The 18,421-nt window shown below is 44.4% G+C and overlaps 2 protein-coding genes across 2 annotated transcripts in view; both read right to left on the reverse strand.

The window, feature by feature from the left end:
- Positions 1–362: 362 nt before the first annotated feature.
- Positions 363–18,421, reverse strand: part of pcdh15a (protocadherin-related 15a) — a 122,255-nt gene continuing 104,196 nt past the window's right edge. The window contains exons 29-38 of the mRNA XM_057047476.1: positions 17,671–17,759; positions 16,968–17,144; positions 15,459–15,677; positions 13,945–13,953; positions 13,202–13,321; positions 7,234–7,255; positions 6,411–6,449; positions 6,200–6,273; positions 4,998–5,112; positions 363–1,728 (exon numbers count right to left, since the gene is read on the reverse strand). Coding sequence (XP_056903456.1) covers positions 1,129–1,728; positions 4,998–5,112; positions 6,200–6,273; positions 6,411–6,449; positions 7,234–7,255; positions 13,202–13,321; positions 13,945–13,953; positions 15,459–15,677; positions 16,968–17,144; positions 17,671–17,759 — 1,464 coding nt within the window. The 3' untranslated portion in view covers positions 363–1,128. The remainder of the gene's footprint in view (positions 1,729–4,997; positions 5,113–6,199; positions 6,274–6,410; positions 6,450–7,233; positions 7,256–13,201; positions 13,322–13,944; positions 13,954–15,458; positions 15,678–16,967; positions 17,145–17,670; positions 17,760–18,421) is intronic.
- Positions 2,759–4,991, reverse strand: LOC130533789 (uncharacterized). Its single transcript, XM_057047477.1, has one exon. The coding sequence runs from the start codon at positions 4,837–4,839 to the stop codon at positions 2,782–2,784; it is 2,058 nt and encodes a 685-aa protein (XP_056903457.1). The 5' UTR covers positions 4,840–4,991; the 3' UTR covers positions 2,759–2,781.

The following is an 18,421-nucleotide window of genomic DNA, read 5'->3' on the forward strand; positions in this document are numbered from 1 at the left end:
AGTGTGGAGGTGCTATTGTCAGCATTTGATCACACAGAGAACAAACGAACAGGCTCCACACGAGATGTGCATCGCCCGCTGCCTCTTTGAACTATAATGACTTCCACCGATATGTTTTTCATCGTTTCGCAGCTTGTGCCGACAATTAAGAAAAAAAATATCATCTGCACAAAAGGTTCAACCTCAACTATTCCACTTCCATGGGTTTCAGGTTTTTCAAGGACTAGTTTTTTTATAACCATAAATTTCTATTAGCTTGCATTTAAAGTTCTAGTAGCTCAACCCAATCAGCTGAAGAACTTAAAAAAAACCTTGACACGAGTCAGACCTAGTCCCACAAAAAGCATGCTCCACAATGCACGTTAAAATAAGTTAGATCTTTATTGTTGAATCTAGCACATTTCTTTTGGTAGTCCTTTGTGGGTTCCTGATGTATCGTTCATTAAATTATCATTGACGAAGTGGGTCTGCACGATGTAAAGGGGCATAAAATACCACATTCTCAGGTTACAAATGTGCATATAAAAACACTATGATCATACAGTCATATCTCACTGTTGAAATACAGCGATGACACCATTGACCCTATCTAATTCTTCCATCTGCGTTAGATACAAAATAGACAAAAAAATATTAGATATTCTTCAGAAATTTTCAAAACAAGAAATTATCTGTGACAATCTTTATCTCTCTGCAAGTCAATAGCAAAATAAGCATCTTTTCCTTCTTCAGAGACAATCGTGACAAATTCTTTGTTAAATGCAGATTCTCTTTAGGGTGATAAGGAGACAGTTGTAAATCTCTTTGTGATCCTGTCAGGATGTAAAGGATGACAAGGCAGTGAAGAGAAAGCAAACTATGAAAACCTTCGAAAGAACCCTCTTGTTTTAAATGATAAGAAAAATTCAGTCAAATGTGCATCAAATAAAAATCTTTGTCCTTGAGGCACTCGCCGCTCTCACGCTGCACCACTAAAGATAAGACGAAAAATAATGGTTAACTAGATTTCAGCTGGACAAAGTTCTCTGTGAAGGTCTTATTCTTCTTGAGGCACACAATCTGATTTGAAATGAATCCAAACACAGTTACGATAGAATGCGAGGAGAGTCCATGTCACCCATGGTCCGGTCACAGTTTTGTCATTGGTATATGCAGGCTGTTCCAGGGTCCCATCCACAGCTCCTCCCTGTCCGTCGCTGGGGGCTCAGTGTGGCTCTCGGTGTGCCCGTCTTTGTGGTTGTCAACATGAGTCTCTTGCTCCTCATTCACGCTCCGGCTGCTGTTGCTGTCAATCGAGACCTTGGTAATGTTATTTTTGGAGCCGAAACTTGTCAGGTTTGTGATGGTCCTTCCCATGGAGCCGCAGGAGGACTGCTTGTTTGTGATGTCCATATTAGCAGGAACACACACGCCTACTCCGTTTTCTGTGTCCTTCCCTGGGCTCTCAATGCTACTGATGGGAGCAGGTTCTTCAAGCGTCACACCCAGCTTCTCTAGTTTTTTAAACTGCTTACCAAGCCGGCACGGAGAGCCCACCTTCAGATTGTTTGGTTGGGGCAGCCGCCGAGTCCGGATGATAGTGCCATTCTGTGCGAGGTAGATGTTCCCGTTAATAGTGCTGTGGCTGTTGGGGAGTCTGTCCCGCTGGATTTCTGTATTGCTCTCCTCTCCTGCTGAGCTATTCTCCTTTTCTCGATCTAAAACCAGCATAATTCGTTTCTTTCCAAGCTAGAGAAGACAGAACAAGACCGAATTAATACATATCCACATTGAGGTCGTTGTTGACACAAGAGTCATGCAAGTTTTTTGGGGAAAGGGAAGTTTTTTTCCCCACACGAAGATCTCCACAAACAGCTATAGGAAGTACACTCAGAAGGATCTGCGGATTGACAAAAGTAGGCCTGACAGAGGAAACCCAAGGAAAAGCAGATTGCACAGAAGGAAGGTTTCATTTGACCCAAATATTTCTGGCCTAACATGAGGCGAAGAAAACATTAGTGGCAGATTCCACTGGAAGTACGTAGGAGATGCCCAGCTTACTTCTAAGCACCCTCAGAGAACATCAGGGGCTACAGTAAGTCTACCTTTGACAGACTGACCGACATAGGCTCAACGTGGAATATGAAAACCTTCCACTTAATATTGTCTTGCCCCAACGAGATGACACGATAATAAATGCACATTAATTGTGATTCATCTAAATGAAGCTACAGGGGCACTGTAATTAATCTAATTACGACTTTTCAATTATTAAATAGTATTTAATCAATAATTCTGTCACATCATTAAGCATATGCCGATAGAATGTAGTGTGAATGTGCAATGGTTGTTCTCTGGTAAATACTTCTATAGCCAATGACAACTTTGACGACTGGAGTAGCTCCTCCGGTGTAACAGGAGAAAGTCAAGCTGTAAACAAGTAGATAAATACATCAATCTCTAACTCTATCTCCCCGCCATCTGTGCTGCTGTTCCAGGAAAATAATTGTGTTAAAGTAAAAAAATAATATGTAATAGCAGGAACTACAGCAGAAGAGGCACAGAAGAGACAAAAACATTCAAGAAAAAGCATAAAACACTCTAAAGAGACGTCACGGAGATGAAGGCAGAAGTACAAAGCTGGTGTGTTGCAGCAGAAAACACCACCAGGCTGCCCTTGAGAAGAGCCGAAGAAAAGGTGGAAGATTGAGGCCTCCTGTCAAGAAAAGATATCCTCCTTCACTCTCATGCAAGGGTAATCGATTTTACACACTCTTACATGTCACTGGTAAACATGTTCCTCTAGAAGGAAGTTCCTTCAGACTCTGAATCTTCATCTGACGTTGCTTCTGTTTCGCCGGAGTTCTTAGATGTGCTGCCAGTGTCTGAGGCAGAACTCTCTGAAGGTTTGTCAGAGGAGATGGCATCTTCATCCACCTCGGTGATGGGAGACAGTCCGCCGTATATCTCCATAGAGGTGCCACTGATGCTTCTGATCTCTGAGCTGTAGGGGGGTCCGCTGTAGGCGGTGGAGGGTCCAGGGTGTTCAGATACCATGCTGGACCTCTTGGATTCATCACTGGTCGACTCTTTGCTTTCTTCAACAGACTCTGACTCTTCGTCCTCCTCCTCAACCTCTTCTGTGATTGTGTCCTCAGATCCATGACTCAACGAGGACTTCCTGGAACGCCTGCTGCCACTGGCTGAGCGAGAACTTCCTGAACTCTCTTCACTACCCAGGGAACTCTGCTCCGTCACCTGGTTGCTGTGGGAAAGCCCTCCACTAGACTCAGTGCCAGACATTCTCTTTAGGCTGGACCTACCAGATGAAGAACCTTCACTTCCTGAACCTGACTCAGCATCGCTAGCTGTCCCCGTCCCTGACTCTGCCTCACTCACCTCTTCGCTAGATTTTTCTGACACTACTGCACTTCCTGATGATCTGGTTTTCCGTGATGACCGGGCACTAGAGCCAGATAAAGATGCAGCACCGTTGGTCCGGCTGCTGTCTGTCCGACTCAAACTTTCACTTCCTGTGGTCCCGCTGCCACTAATGGCTGAAGCACCGGTTCTTTTGCTGGCTTCGGTCGCTGATGATCTCAAGGAGGAGCGTGCCGAAGAGCCACTCTCCCTGGTGCTCCCTGAATCTAGATCTTCTTGGTGATCTTCCTCAGAGTCTGCCTCTGTAGGTGATCCTTTTTCTGTGCTCGTTTCCCTCTCTGTTCCCGTTCCCGACTCTTTTTCTTCTTCGGATTCTGAGTCTTTCTCAGACCCAGAGTCTTCTTCTGTTCCTGAGCCACTCTCTGACTCAGATTCTTCCTCTGTTTCTGATGACTTCTTTGACCTTGACTCCCTCTCAGTTCCCGACTCTTCCTCCGTGGCCGATGACTTCTTTGACCTTGACTCCCTCTCAGTTCCCGACTCTTCCTCCGTGGCTGATGACTTCTTTGACCTTGACTCCCTCTCAGTTCCCGACTCTTCCTCCGTGGCCGATGACTTCCTGGACTCTGACTCTCTCTCTGTTCCCGACTCTTCCTCTGTAGCCGATGACCTCTTCGACTCTCTCTCAGTCCCAGAATCTTTCTCGCTGACAGATTCCTTCTCAGTTTCATCTCCTTCAGATTTGGATTCCTCCTCAGAATCCTCTGGCTCTTCATCGGGCTCTTCCTCTGAATCCACGGTGCTTTCATTGGCATCATCCCGGTCTAAATCTACTTTCAGATAATCTTTGTCAACGCTGCTTTTCTCAGAGGACTCTTCATCCGAGCCTTTCCCTTTGCCGCTCCCACTTGTACCTGCTTCTTGCTCACTTTCCGTGACGCTAATGGACACCTTAGACTTCTTGTCATCCTCGCTGGTGGCCTGTGAGGCTTCTTCATCTCTCTCACTACCTGTGACCGAGTCATGGCTCACACTACTCTGTGATTTCCGCCGGCGCTGTAACTTGTTGCCCAGGTTGATTTTCTTTAGAGCTTTTCCAAGCCGACTCCGGGTTTCCGACTTGCTGTCAATCGGTCCTGTAAGTGCCGGTCCATCAGCCAGACTCTCCTCACTGTCAATACGCCGGGCGGACATCAGTTTGGCGTAATTTTTGTCCTTTTTCTTGGTTCCAAACAACTTTAACATTTTGGCTTTCTTCCATGGAGATGGTGCAGAAGGACCGGCGCCAGATCCCTGCCCTATTTTGCCAGCAGCAAGAAGTTTGCTGAGTTTCATCACAGATTTCAGTTTCTTGGCGGCCTTTGACTGCTCAGCTTGTTCCGCCGGTTCAGTTTGATCGACTTCATCTAGTGGTGGGACATCCCTAAAAGCAACTCTCTTTGGTGGGCCTCTGCCTCGCATGCCACCGCGGCCTCTCATTCTGCCTCGACCCTAGGACAGTCATAGTTAATGTAACAACCTGCTATATGGCCTGATGATGTTAGAATAACGCACACGGCACACACGCTATTAAGTCCATAATTGAAATTTTGACATAGTTACAGAGTGTGAAATTCAAATATATGGAAACATAATACCTCAGGGCCATGAGGGCTGTAATAATACCCATCATCCTCCATGATTACCTCTCCATATTCATCATACATAGGTGTAATTAGCCTCCTTCGACTGCCATATTGAGGGAGGTCATATCTGAAAGAGATTGCATTACATGTTCAGAATAACTGAATAAATATGGGATGCAATATTTATATTCTTTCAGTGATACCTAAAATAGCATCAGAAACAATCAGCTGTTGCAAGATCACATTTCAGTCCAGAATTCGATATTATTTCAACTGCCAGCAGTAGCAGTATGTAACTGTTTTACAGTTCTGTGAAATCACTGCAAGCAGAAAAATAATCTTTTTAGAGCTTTTAATACACAGAACTAGAGGATAGTAGACCCGCTGATGATAACAGCTGAAGGACTGAAGGATTAAAATCTTGACATTGAGCATTAAGTTGTGTAACTATCCTCAAATGTGCTGATTTTTAGCCAGCATGTTTGGCTTTCACGAGAAGAGGCTTAAAGAGAAAAAAAAGATAATTTACTTAAAACTCAATTTCTTTGTTGTTTATTGACAAATGCAGCAATCAACAAAACTATTTCAAAATATCTAAAATCTATCTAATATAATACAACATAAATGTAAAAATAACCACTTTTTTATGTGTTTATGTGCAGTTTTTTCATTATGGTTGCATTGATTAGGTATCATAATGACTATTAACCATTTCAATTATTGAGCTTTAATAGGAGTGTTATTATTAACATTGTGTTAAAGTGTTTTTTTTTTTTTAAACTCACAAGATAATTCCTCAGCTTGGTACAAGTCATCTGTCATAGAGCAGGAGTGTTGAACAGCATTTTCTCATTGGCTGTTTCAGCTCCAGCTTCCATATTTTCCCCTCTTCACGGCATATGGACGATGTGAGGGGGACGTCTAAACCCCCCCCCCCCCCCATCCATTAACTCAAAGTAAATGTGTCTCTCGCACTTAGATGTCTGAGTCTGGCTCATTTGATGGTAATAGGGAGGTTAAATGGCTGCATAAATTATGCTTAGTTAGGTTTTAAACCTCTTAAAACTTGAGTTTAACTTTCAATGCTGCACTGAAGCAGCAGGAATTGGAAGATTGTGCTCTTGTAAATTCTTTAAACAAAACAATAGAGACGAGTGTCTGGGATCAAAGGAAGACTGTTAGGAGGCGAGGTTGACAGACAGCGGCATGCTCACCCTTGATCGTAATTATAGTAGTCTTGCGCATAGTAATCCTGGCCTGGGTCGATACCTGACTCCATGGAGAATTCCTGTGATTCAGGGAGGCAAAGAGAGAAATCACTCAACGCTGCTCGAAGGAAGGCCGGACCACAAGAAGAGCAGCAGCAGCGGAAACTGGGAGTACGAGCACAATCCCCTTGAATTAAGAGAAGTGGGAAGTTTCTACCTCAGGTCTCAGCAGAGATGGCCTCAGCAGTTGCTGTTGCTGCCAGAGATTAGTACAGAAGAAGGATACGGTCATGGAAGGAAGGAAAAGTCCAGGAGAGACACAAACACCACGGAAAGTACACTCTACAAATCCTTCAGATGTAAAGATGCAGTGTGCAGCCAGAGCGTTAAAACTGATGTAAACCTTTAATCAGGCGCAGTGGTTGGGATAAAATGAAAGGAAGGATGGGATATTTTAAAGGAGCTTCTGTGGAAATATTCTATCCTTGTGCCTCTGCAGAACAGAGAACTGAGTTCCTTCTGGGGCCTGACAGAAATGTGTCGCAGTGATGTTTCTGGACGCACAAACAATGAGGAGAGAGACCACGAGCAGCTCCAGCTGTTGCACAAATGAGGCACAGTGTCAGTTATCCATCCCTTGTTCAGATCCTGAAATGTCAGAATTGTTCTGACAGGGAACAAAGTGGACATTGCCACCGATTGCGCATATAAAGGAGCGAATGGAAATATGGGGATGACATTAACTCAATGGGGGAAAAGGGGTCATTTGATCCCCTGCGTATGATTACTGGCATTACAGCTAATTTACTTTACTGGGATTCTTTATTCTTTAAAACAAATCCGTTTATCTTCTGTATAATATGAGCGCTGCGGAACAGAAACAGGCTTCAAATTAAAGCGATGCAGTCAGGCTTGAAAGTCTTGCCTAAATCCCATTTTTGTTAGTATTCATCAACAGCGTTGCAGATAAGAATAAAAGAATATATTAAAAAAAACAATCCTGGAATTATAAGATTTTTAAAAAAGAAAGGAAGGCTTACCTGTCTGCCATAACCTCGTCTGCTGTGGGAGGCACAAAAGAGAAATAACACAAGCAATGAATGTTTATACTTGGACCTATACTTCCAGGATTTTCATATAAAAGTAGCACTAAAGCTAGAGGACTAGAATGCCGACATTCTGCTGACCAATGTGTTACTTACAGTGCTTTTTCATGTGCTAAATAACAGAATAAGCAGCTCTCGGTTCAGTTTTACAGATCCCCTAAAGCCACCATCTTATCATGGTGGCGTTTGATGCTTCCCTCCCCCTCACCTGGAAAAAAAACTTTGTGAATACAAGAATTAAAGTCTCAAAGAAAACTATTATTAAATATAATTCTATCTTGGCTCACAGGAAACAATCAGATTCAGGGAGAGTGATCAAAGCAGGTAATTAAACAGTTTCTGGTTCCCTCCACAAACCTCACCATCATCCTATGTGTTGCATTTAAATGAGGGTTTTTCTGCTCAGGAGGATAAAAGTGTTTTCAGCACAGCCCAAAGAGAAACAGAGTAATGGAAAAGCCTGGTTAGATCCTCCTGTTAAACCTATCAGGGCCCTTTAATACTGATGACATTAACAGTCAGATATATGGCCGAGCAATGACAACATCTAAAATCTGTTACTATGGGGGAGGGTCCGAGGGAGCCAGCCACACATCCCAGCTCAACTGCTGATCAGAGTGGATCCTGATCCCTGTCTATTTGCTCCAACTGCTTCATGTGACATCGAGAGAAAACTCCCCCAAGGACAGAAGCTATATGTGGTTTGCAGAAGAGCAGGCTTGTAGGTAAAGATTCAGAAAAGTGATGCAGAGACGGTAGAAGGAGAGAGAGAGAGAGATTCCAGGTTTCTACTTTAACGAATCAACTGGTTTTAAAAGCTAAAATATGTATGTGCATAGCGGAAAGATGGCGATTTTAATTTATGTCTATGCGAATCAGCTGGCTTTTGTTTCACATTTCTTGTGCAGGTGCCAGGAAGCCGCTCCCAGCAGATTCATTGTGTTCATGCAAGACAAACATAATGAACTTGGATTGTGACACAGCATGCGCACAGAAGCAACAAAGGATTTAGTTTAGCATTTCATATGAACACGAATATTCAGACCACCGGAACGTCTGCGACCATATGGTGCTTTTTGTTCCAGTTTTGTTTCGCAGCATCACTGCCACTTTTCTTGATGCTTATTACTTTTTTTAACCTGTTTTTATCCCTGCACTCTGCTTGTGTTGCCAAGATGTTTCGCCATGATATAACTGTTCGATAATATCAGCTGTGTAAATGGAGGCTTCTGTTCTTAAGAGTTAAAAAAAAAAAAAAAAAAAAAAAACACAGCATGGAGCTGCTAGCCTTTTGAAAAAAGGAGTTTACCCCACGTAGTGAACATGGAATACGGAATTAGCAGGCTGTCGATCTGCTCATGGGGAATGTGTGATGAATCGAACATTACAATGTTGGGGAGGGAGGGATCGTAAGACCACTTGCCTTTGGGCACAGAGGGTGAAACAAACAGATGAAGGGCAGTCAGAGAAAGACAGAGAAGAGCAGAAATCAAAAACCAGAGGTTCCACTGAAATGAACGGTAAGAAGTTAAGGGAATCTCTGAACCATGGGGGGGATTACGAAGAAGAGCCTGTGGATTGAAAAGTATTATGGCTGACTGCAGAGTGTGAGGATGCGGGAGAGAAGCTCAGACAAACAGGGAAGGCAGGAGGTCAGAAGGCTGGAAAAAGAAATGGTAACAGTAGCTGACAGTCCCATAGGCAGCAGCCCCGGTTAATGATTGATTGGTTCTTTAATTAGCCTTTTCTAGCGTGTAGCTAAACCCCACAGTGACTCTTTCATCATGCTGGGAGGATCTCTACAGACATGTGAATAGACAGGTCCCCCAGAGCTCGACTGTCTTCATCCAGCACGAGCCTGCCAGGGAATGTTACAGCCAACCGGGAGATAATGTTCATTTAAAAGAGAAACGAGGAGGAAAAGCGCAGAATAATGTCGGCGTATTTATTTGCATGAAATGGTGATTTCAATATCGCAGTGTGTATTTCCTGTTAAAAGCACATTAGAGCATTTTTTAATACTTTGTAAAAGCTTAATTCTCAGCAACAACTTTCTGAATATGTTAAATCAACTAATGTGTGATCATCCTCCTTGAATCTCCCGAAGCTGATTTCACAGAATTAGCATACCAATGGGAAATTCTTAACAGCTATGCTAATTTCCAGTCATCTAAAATTACACATTATTCCTGTTGCCATATTTGGATTCTGCACAAAGGGGCTGTATCCTAACTATCTAGCCTCTTATCTTCACGTGGAAGACTAAGCACTAACTCAAATCAGACATAGGCAGCCAGTAAATTGCAAGAAACAGACCCCAGGGTTGTAAGATCGCTAGCTATATCACTTGCTGTTCAATTTAATTGAATTAAAGTGGATTTGCTTATGAAATGTTAATGTTAGTGTTGCAAACCAAAATCACATACTTATATCATGAGAAACTGACTAATCTGCCCACTCTGGGGCATACTTAGCGCTATCCTAGACCTTGTAGCAGTTGAAATAGTGAACACTTGGAAACAAATGGAGCCAAATTGACAATGTATGCAAGCCTCTTTCCTGCTGCAGTGCGAGCCAGTGAGCAACAGGAGCAGCGAGCGTGACGGAACTGAGCATGCTTCTTGGCAGATGACAGCGAAATTTGATTTTCACACAAGGTAGGAAGTAAAAAGCATCAGCAGAAACACAAACAAAAAGGCGTACAGTAGAAATATGACAAGAAATAAGGAAAAGTGTGGATGAGGAGCAGTCAGAACACGGTGGACTGGGAGTCACTCAGGTCAGCAGAGTCTGGGCTTGGTTTCGATTGGCTCTCTGATGGCGCGTTCAGGGGACGTGGTTCGCTTTCAGCGCAGTTCGTAATTGTTGAGTCATCTGCGGAAGTGGATTTGGTTGTTTTGGTGGTGCTCTGCTCATCCCAGGGATCCGAGCTTTGAGTACTTTCGGTGTCTTCGGATTCTTCAGTCACTTGTGGTTTAAGATGAAGCTTGGGCACCTTGTAGTTTTTGTCTACTTGGCTGTACATGTTGGCAATGGACCTCTCTATGTCAGCGAGATTCTGGATGTTTTTCAGGATCCCTTTGAGCTCCTTTTTCCTCCCACAGTCAGTTTGAGATGACTCAGGAGGAGGGGGGTGTTTTCGCTGCGAGACGGGACGCAGTGAGGACACCGGCGGCAGAGATGCTGGAACAAACTGGAGAAGCTGGCACAGCTGATTGCTCGCTGGGGAGAGTGGTGGGGGGAGCGGTGGTGGTGTTGGGGGGGACCCCTGGCTGCTGGATCCAGGAGGCGGCTGAAGGGGGCACTCGGGTTTGTGGAGATGGGAGGGTAAAGGAGGGGTAGATGGCAGACTATAAGGAGGGGACATTTTTGGGGAGGAGGGAGGTGGCCGTTCTGGAGGGGGAGGCGGAGGATCCTCTGGTGGGTCTGGGATCATTTCCACCGTGATCTGACAAGGTTGAAGTGCCATGAAGTTGCCGATACTGGAGCTGAACCTCCTGATATCAAGCTGGGATGGTCTCTGGGGGCGTGCTTCGTCACCCTGGGATACGACAACCACTGGTGGGGCGTCCCTGCCCACAGTTGCCGTGCTGTGGTCCAGGATGGAGAGCAGGGTTTCTGAGGGCAGCTCTACTACAGAGTCACTGTTTCTGTTCCTGAAAATGATGGATGAAAGAGAACTGGGGGAGTCTCTGCTCTGCCTGAGGGTTTGATCCTGGATGACCTTCTGCTCAAACTGCTTGGCCTGCTGACGGACGGACAGCTTGGTGTCCGTGCTGTCTCCTAGCTGAAGTGTATTGAAACTCTGCAGCCTTTTCCTGGCTTCTGATGCCTCCCAACCGTCTGGGTCCATAAGAGCTTGCCTCCTTGGCCCCTCGCAACCCGGCAGTCCACTGTGAATGCGAGCAGGCACTGATCTGAACCCCCCCGACCCGGGCGAATAGGAAGGGGAGGCGGTCCATCGCTTTTCAGGCAAGCCGCGCCTCTGTGCAAAGACATCAGGGCTGCTGGGACTGCTGTCATCATAGAGGGGGTTGCGAGTGGTGAGTGGGTTGCAGTCGGAAAGGAACGTCACGTTGCTTTCCGACCTGGGCAAATTAACCTGTAGCGCTCCGTTGCTGCGGGCTGTGATGGCGCGACAGGCGAATGTGCTAAGGAGCCGTTGGCGCTCTGCCTCTTCAATGACAGACTTTTTAGCCCTGCCACAGTAAAAGAGGAGGTGAAGAAGAAGAAAAAACCTTTAAACATAAAAGTCGAAAGACTAAATTCGAGCGAAGCAGAAGCAGCGCTATCATTAGCCTGTCTTGACTGATTCTGACTGTTCCTCAGACTGGTTTAAATGACATGGCTTTATATATATATATATATATATATATATATATATATATATATATATATATATATATATATATATTATATATATATATATTTGTGTAAGTGATGAGGGCCGACAAATGTTGACGACCTACTGTACAAATTGCTGTAGTTGATGAAATAATGCAATTGTGACGCCTACAGCCTGGGCCCGAGTCCAACAATACAATGAAAAGAACTGCCATCGACAGAGGGCGGCTGCATGGGTGCAATCAGTCAAAACACCAGAAAACTACAGGAGAACACGAGAGCAGCAGAGCACAAAACAAAATCCTGCAAACTGAACTAAGACACAACAGCAGTACTGGATGCTAAGCTTCTACAGCCCTAAAACTTGCCCCATTTACAAAATACAAAGGTTTTTTTTTATTTACAAACATCACATTACAAACAATCTAAAACATACAAAGGTTTTAGTCTCCGATGAAGCGCACTATGAAACTATACTGACAATATCCTGAAAGAAGCTGTATTTCTAATCAAAACTGTGGTAGTTCTGTATATGTGCTGTTGTTACTTACTGAAATCTGAAGCCACAACAGAAAGGAAACATGAAAAATGGTAAGATGAAAACACAGGAGCAGCAAAAAGAAGCAAGAATAAATTGGATGATGCATGATTTTTTTTTTGAAGGGCAACACTGCAGCCATCCCTGCCAGAGAGACTGTTGCAATCACACACACACACACACACACACACACACACACACACACACACACACACACACACACACACACACACACTGCAGCCATCTCTGCTGACACTCAGCCATCATGGTGGGGTTAATAGAATATGGAGTTCAGTTCTACAGACTGATGAGGGCCTGAATGATGTCTCCTGGTGGCTTTTGCCTGAGAGCAGCAGCTTAAACGGGGATTTAAAATCTTTCCATGATAGTGCAAACAATTTTCTAACTGGGATTCAAATCCAAACCTCAAATGGCATCAGACCTGGCCGTTTGTCTGGCTCTTTGTGTCAGTGTTGGGCAGCATAAAACTCACTTCAATCAATAAGCTACTATGACTTTTACATGACAACAGCAAAGAGTTGACCCCAACCTGGCGTCCTTTCCTCATCTAAGGTCCACCTATGGACATTACATCATTCAGCGTTGTTTTTTATCACGATTATGCTGAGGGTCAAACATAAAGACCACCAAGCCTCAGCACCCACAGGGAAATAAGAGGCACGTACAAAGCAAAAAAGTTTCAATAATAATGTTGAGCAAAGGTCAAATTCCTACCTTGAGAGAAGCTCTCGGAGTAATCAGTTAATGCATAAGATTATATTCATAGAGTAAAATCTGACAGCAAACTGCTCTTCAGGACAGCAGCAAATTCCATTAACTCATACATACATCTTAATCTATTCCATATGTAACAGAAAATTCCTTTTTAACACCCCTAAAAGCAGCAGCATTCCCAGCATTAAACACAGAGGCAGACTGGACTTTCTTAAAATCAGCTGAAGAGCAGGTGGGTGCAGTTTACCACGGCTGAATATTAATCATGGCAGAGTGTTAACTCACATGCTCCCGTCGCCCAGCTCCTCATACAGGTTTGCGGTGGGGGCAGCGGCTGCAGGTGCTTTCCCTCCTGGTGGTAAAGCCATCTGAATCCGGGCAGTTTTGGCACACTCTGCCTGTCGCCTGTAACCATAGATCACATTTACAGTCTGTCTTTCTGAGTCACACGTGAAATCATCTCATCTTCTCAAGAAAAAGAACTGTGGAAAAAAAGAATTGCGGCTAAAAACCACGGGGGGTTGTAAAACACAACAGGACATTTGGCAATGGGTCGTCAATTTGAGGTGTAATCATTCACAACTTAAATGCTCTTCCCCAGCGAACTCAGAACTTCAATCAGCCAACTAACACTGCAAATACTGGAAGCAAAGTGTCCAAATTGTATCCAAAATAAATCAGTAGAATAATCTTTGGATGAGGGAAAATTGAAGCAAAACCAGGAAAATGAAAGTGATTAGGAGGCCAAAGTTCTGTGATAATCCAGGTTGAGCTGTCTCTAAGTGGATGGCATTTTCCACACGAAGGGAGATCCTTCTGCTAAATTAAACATTTATTCCTTAATCTAAAAGATACATCAGCCGCCACTTTAAAAGGCCTTTGTGCATTTTGCTCATGGGCCTCACTCATTCTGCATATTCTTAAATAACTAATGAACATCAAAAATGAAAGGAACTATACTTTACAAACAAGTCGGAGATGGAAAAGGAGATAGCAGGTGTAGAATATTAAAAAGAAAAAGTACTTACTCTTTGAATCTGGTGATACATTGGAATTCAGTGACAAGCAGAGGAGTCGGGGAGGGCAGAGGGAGATAAAATAAAGCATGGTTAGGCAAGACTGCAACATCAGGTTTTTTAACAGATATTATTGATGTGAAGCTCAACAGACCACAGACGTCTGTAACATTTATTCGTCTGGGTGTTTCCTCCACACTACATGGTTTATTATGTTCGTACCTCTGTGCCAGGGACGACGGAAATGAAGAGTTTTTACTTGTTGTATTGACCTTTTGCGGCCTCCTTGTGAACAAAAATATCCGAGGAATGCTTTAAGGGAATTCCTTCAATTTAACCACACGCATGCTCGCCGGAGTATGGCCAGATTACAACCGATCACCAAAGGCGGTTCAGACCTCGCCAAAATGCCCTCGAAAATGATGCTAATGTTCACCACATTCAACACAAATATCAAAAGGAAAACTATTACCAACTGGTGACATTGAGCATAAATGGGAAGGTCAAAGATCAAATGTGATCTGTGCAGACTGTGTTAAGATTTCTAGATTTGAACTCTCTTCACGGCTGTCGACATGAGTTTCAGTGCATTGCTGTCACACATTTAATAAAGCCCAGCCACCGTCTAATTTCAATGACAGTGATGGATACCGTTAATAGCTTAATTGCCATACATGCCTATAATGCTGGGCAGTAATTACAGCTTAATATACTCAATGTGTTCATTACTACTTGTTTTTTGTAATAAACAAGCAGGACTTGTTTGGAGGCTCCTATTATGCAGACAGAAATCTGAAAATGATTTTCTAAATCCTTTCCTTTGACACGACTTTAAGCCATCACAACAAAGTGCCATCTGCTGTGACTGCATGTGTGTGCGTTTGGTCTAATGTCACCAGCCAGACGTCTGCTTTCGTTTGGCCCGTGTATTTGTCTATGTGCGACCAATCCGCCCCATCTGCTTTGACTACGCGTCCCCCCAACATTGTTCGCAGCTCACTTTCAGCATACAGACGATTAGGGGGAACAAGAACTTGAGCAATGGTTTCTTTTATCTTTCTAACGGGAAATCAAACGCATCGCGGCTTCGTGAGCGGCAGAGAGACAGACGGATGGACAGACGCAGATGAAACGTGCGAGCGCCACGCCAAGATGATTGAGTAGCATCAAGACGCCGTGTGGCGCTCACAACTGGCTGTAGATGTTTGTCACAAATGAGTGTTAATTAATCTGCTTGCATGGAGCACGGGCAGGGAGATTAGCCCAGCAGAGTGCGCAATCAGGCTGACGATAACAGATGAAGGGAGGGGGAGAGCGGCACGCACGTGGGCACGAGCCAGGCGCTGCCGGCATACCAGACATTGCAACAATAAATTAGTCAGTGAAGGTGAAAACTCCAGCTCAATAGCTCCCGTAATAATGGTCAACGTAATTAAAATATATGTCCTTTATAACTTTCTGACAACAAATTAAATATGATTAATCGAGTGCTGAAATAACTGATTATTAGCCAGGAGATTGCTCACTGTTTGTAGGTGACCATGACGATGAGGATGGCGGGGATGCAGCAGAGGATGATGATGATGGCCAGGGCCAGGAGCGCCCCCTCCGTGTAGCCCACGGCCTGGGCGGCCTTCTTCACGCTGGCCACGATGTCGGGGGAGCGGATCTCCAGGATGCGGCCGCCTTCCCCCAGATACGGCTGGAACTCCTTATTGATTTCCAGGACGTTGCCATCGAGGAATCTGTCAGCAGAGGGGGGCCAACAAGAGACTCAGCAAACAGCTCATAAATCCATAGATGTCATCACTTATTAGTTTGAGCAGATTCCTTCTTTCACTGTTCGTTCAACAATAGTTACAGCGATCTTTATTTTACTGCCTTTTTTCAATGAAAACAGCTAAAAACTTAAAAAAAAATTGACCCCCGCTGCAAATCTGCGACCAGGGACAAGAGGAGAAAAAGTCCAAGATCTGAGAAACTGCAAAAAAAAATCCTCAAAAGTGCAGTGCGTTCCTGTAGATGACTGAAGGGACAAAAGAGACAAACATCTATGTCACAAAAGCACATTTATTCAAGTAGACAGGTGGGTATCAGCGGCTTCCTCTGACAAACAGCAGACAATGTCGTATTCAAAGTGCTCTAAAGGGCTGTGCATTGAAGACGTCCCCCTCTGTTGATCTTTTCTTCCTCCCTCTGATCCGAACTACATGCAATTACACCCCCCAGCCATCTCCCCCCCGCTGATATTGTCAAACATGGTCTGCATGCTTAAAAAGCAGTGCTCCTCTCAATGATAGGCACAAGAGTATCTCCATCTAAAGAAGCATATTTATAATAAAGCACGGATGAAGATGATATCTTTTAAGCAAGCTTTGCATTTTAAACAGCTGCTAATTCTGATTACAGCAGCTAGAACTTATTTAGGTTTGAGGGAGGCGTTTCCTTTCACTGTGATTGGGCATCTGATTAGAACAGGCAGAAAACAGTCAAGGACACAGAGTGGGGCATTCAGAGTTCAGCGTTTGAGCGGAGCCTTTGCAAATGACCTGAAATCAGAGACAGAGGCGGGGGCCCACAACATGGAACTGGTGGTTCTGGTGGTAACCAGAGATAAACAGAAACAAAGACGAGATGGTGTCGCACAGCCCGATGTGAGATAAGCAGGGGAGCAAAGAGGTGGAGTGAAGTGAGGCTGTTGTCTATTGACTTGTGTCTCATGCTCTGATGGAGGTTCCCTTTAAGTTGCCTCAACTGCCTGTTTTTGCAGAAAAGCGGGAGCACGAGCCTCAAGGACTGGAAGGTGAGTCCAGGGCTTCCAGCGTGGAATTTGAGGGAACAGAAAAACACAACGAGCCCAAAATATGGTGCCTCGTGGTGCACCTGCAGGAGCTGCGTGAATATGTGGACGAAGGGGAACCTGAGCAAGCGGCTTATGAATTATGGAGGGAAGACAAACGGCACGCCAGGGGTCATCAGGAAGCCATTTTATAACAAATGATGGGGTTTAATTCTTGCTCTATTCAACCACTCACTTGAAGAGCTCCTTGGGAGAGATGGCCCTGTTTGTGAGGGGGTCAATGGCGTAGACCATCAGGTCGGATTTAGTGTAGTCCTCTAGCTCAAAGCCATCGCCGTGACGACGGGGGCCGATGGACTCTACTATCACCTTGGCACCCGGAATCTGGTCCTGGACGTGGCGCTCCAAAATACTGAACCCAACAGAAAGACAAGTTATGCATATATAGCTGTCTGCCTTTGTGAGGGGGGACGAACACCCTTGTGCAACATCGCAGAACCCTCACATGGCATTAGTGCAAACAACTTAACGTGAATATGTTGGGTTTTAGAGCCTGAAACGCACAATCATGTATTAGAGTGAGACATTAAGTTATTCAAAACAACTATTTCCTAATTCGCCTTTTAGATCAACTAATTGGACTAAATGTAGTGTGCCTAAAAGGCCAATGAAAACAAGTTTCGTGAACAATAAGGGGCTGAAAAGCAATGTCAAACCTAGTTTCATCTGCATTTAACAATTAAATACAACTTCCTTTCAGCAGTTGTTTGGCACAGGTGAATCACACAAAACATAAAAAAGTACTTCAAATGCAAAAGAGTTACCACCTTGAACAAAATGACCCTTATTTAAACAGGCAAATGTGCACGAGGTTCATTTCCATGCATAAAATCAATTTATCAATAAACACATGAATTACAAGTTATTGACTGTTTCACCTAATGAGCTCGTCCTTCTTCTCCTCCACTAAAGTGGGCGGCACGGTGGACACAACAACTTGCATGTCCAAGGCGTTGACCACAGAAACCTGAGGGAGTGGAGACAAATCAGAATGATATTCAAAAAGATAGAAAACATGTTTTGTTCCCAGAATTAAATGCTGATTTTCTGAGGACCAAACATGACAACTAATTGCTTGTTTTAGAGTCACGCAGCAGACTAAACGGGTCCCGAGTCTGAGGCTGCACTCAAATGCACGGGCCGCTGCCTCGGCGTTGGGGAGCCTAATCTCCCAAGCGGCTCCCGTGAAATTAGGCTTCCCCCTTGAAAATTAACGAGCATCGTGGTTAAGCACTCTCTGCTCCCTCTCATAGCGAGGTGATGTCCCAGACCTTCCCTCTGTCTCGTTAGGAGCTTGTTAGCGGGCATATTTCACTGGAACAAAAAAATAAGCCTGCCCACAGCCAGGAAAGACACGCGCGAAGAGGCGGGGGGTGGGGGGGAACATAAGGCCAATCGGAGTATGTGAGCAAGAAAATAATTAAGGGACAGAAGAGCAGAGAGATGAGTCAGACACTTACGGCCGTACACGATGTCAACGCACATCAAAACAGGACTGTAATTGGCTCATCAGCTGGGCAGAGGCCACGTTCAGAACAACTATAATTAATTAACAATTAGCACACCGGAGTGTTTTGCAGTTTCTTCTGATAGATCCAAACCTGATAAACCGATGACATCCGAGGGGTT

Source organism: Takifugu flavidus, chromosome 11 (genome assembly GCF_003711565.1).
Source record: "Takifugu flavidus isolate HTHZ2018 chromosome 11, ASM371156v2, whole genome shotgun sequence".
Classification (NCBI taxonomy): domain Eukaryota; kingdom Metazoa; phylum Chordata; class Actinopteri; order Tetraodontiformes; family Tetraodontidae; genus Takifugu; species Takifugu flavidus.

Bases quoted from the DNA above. Each gene is read 5' to 3' on its own strand.
- LOC130533789 (XM_057047477.1), bottom strand. From the start codon at position 4,839: ATGAGAGGCCGCGGTGGCATGCGAGGCAGAGGCCCACCAAAGAGAGTT.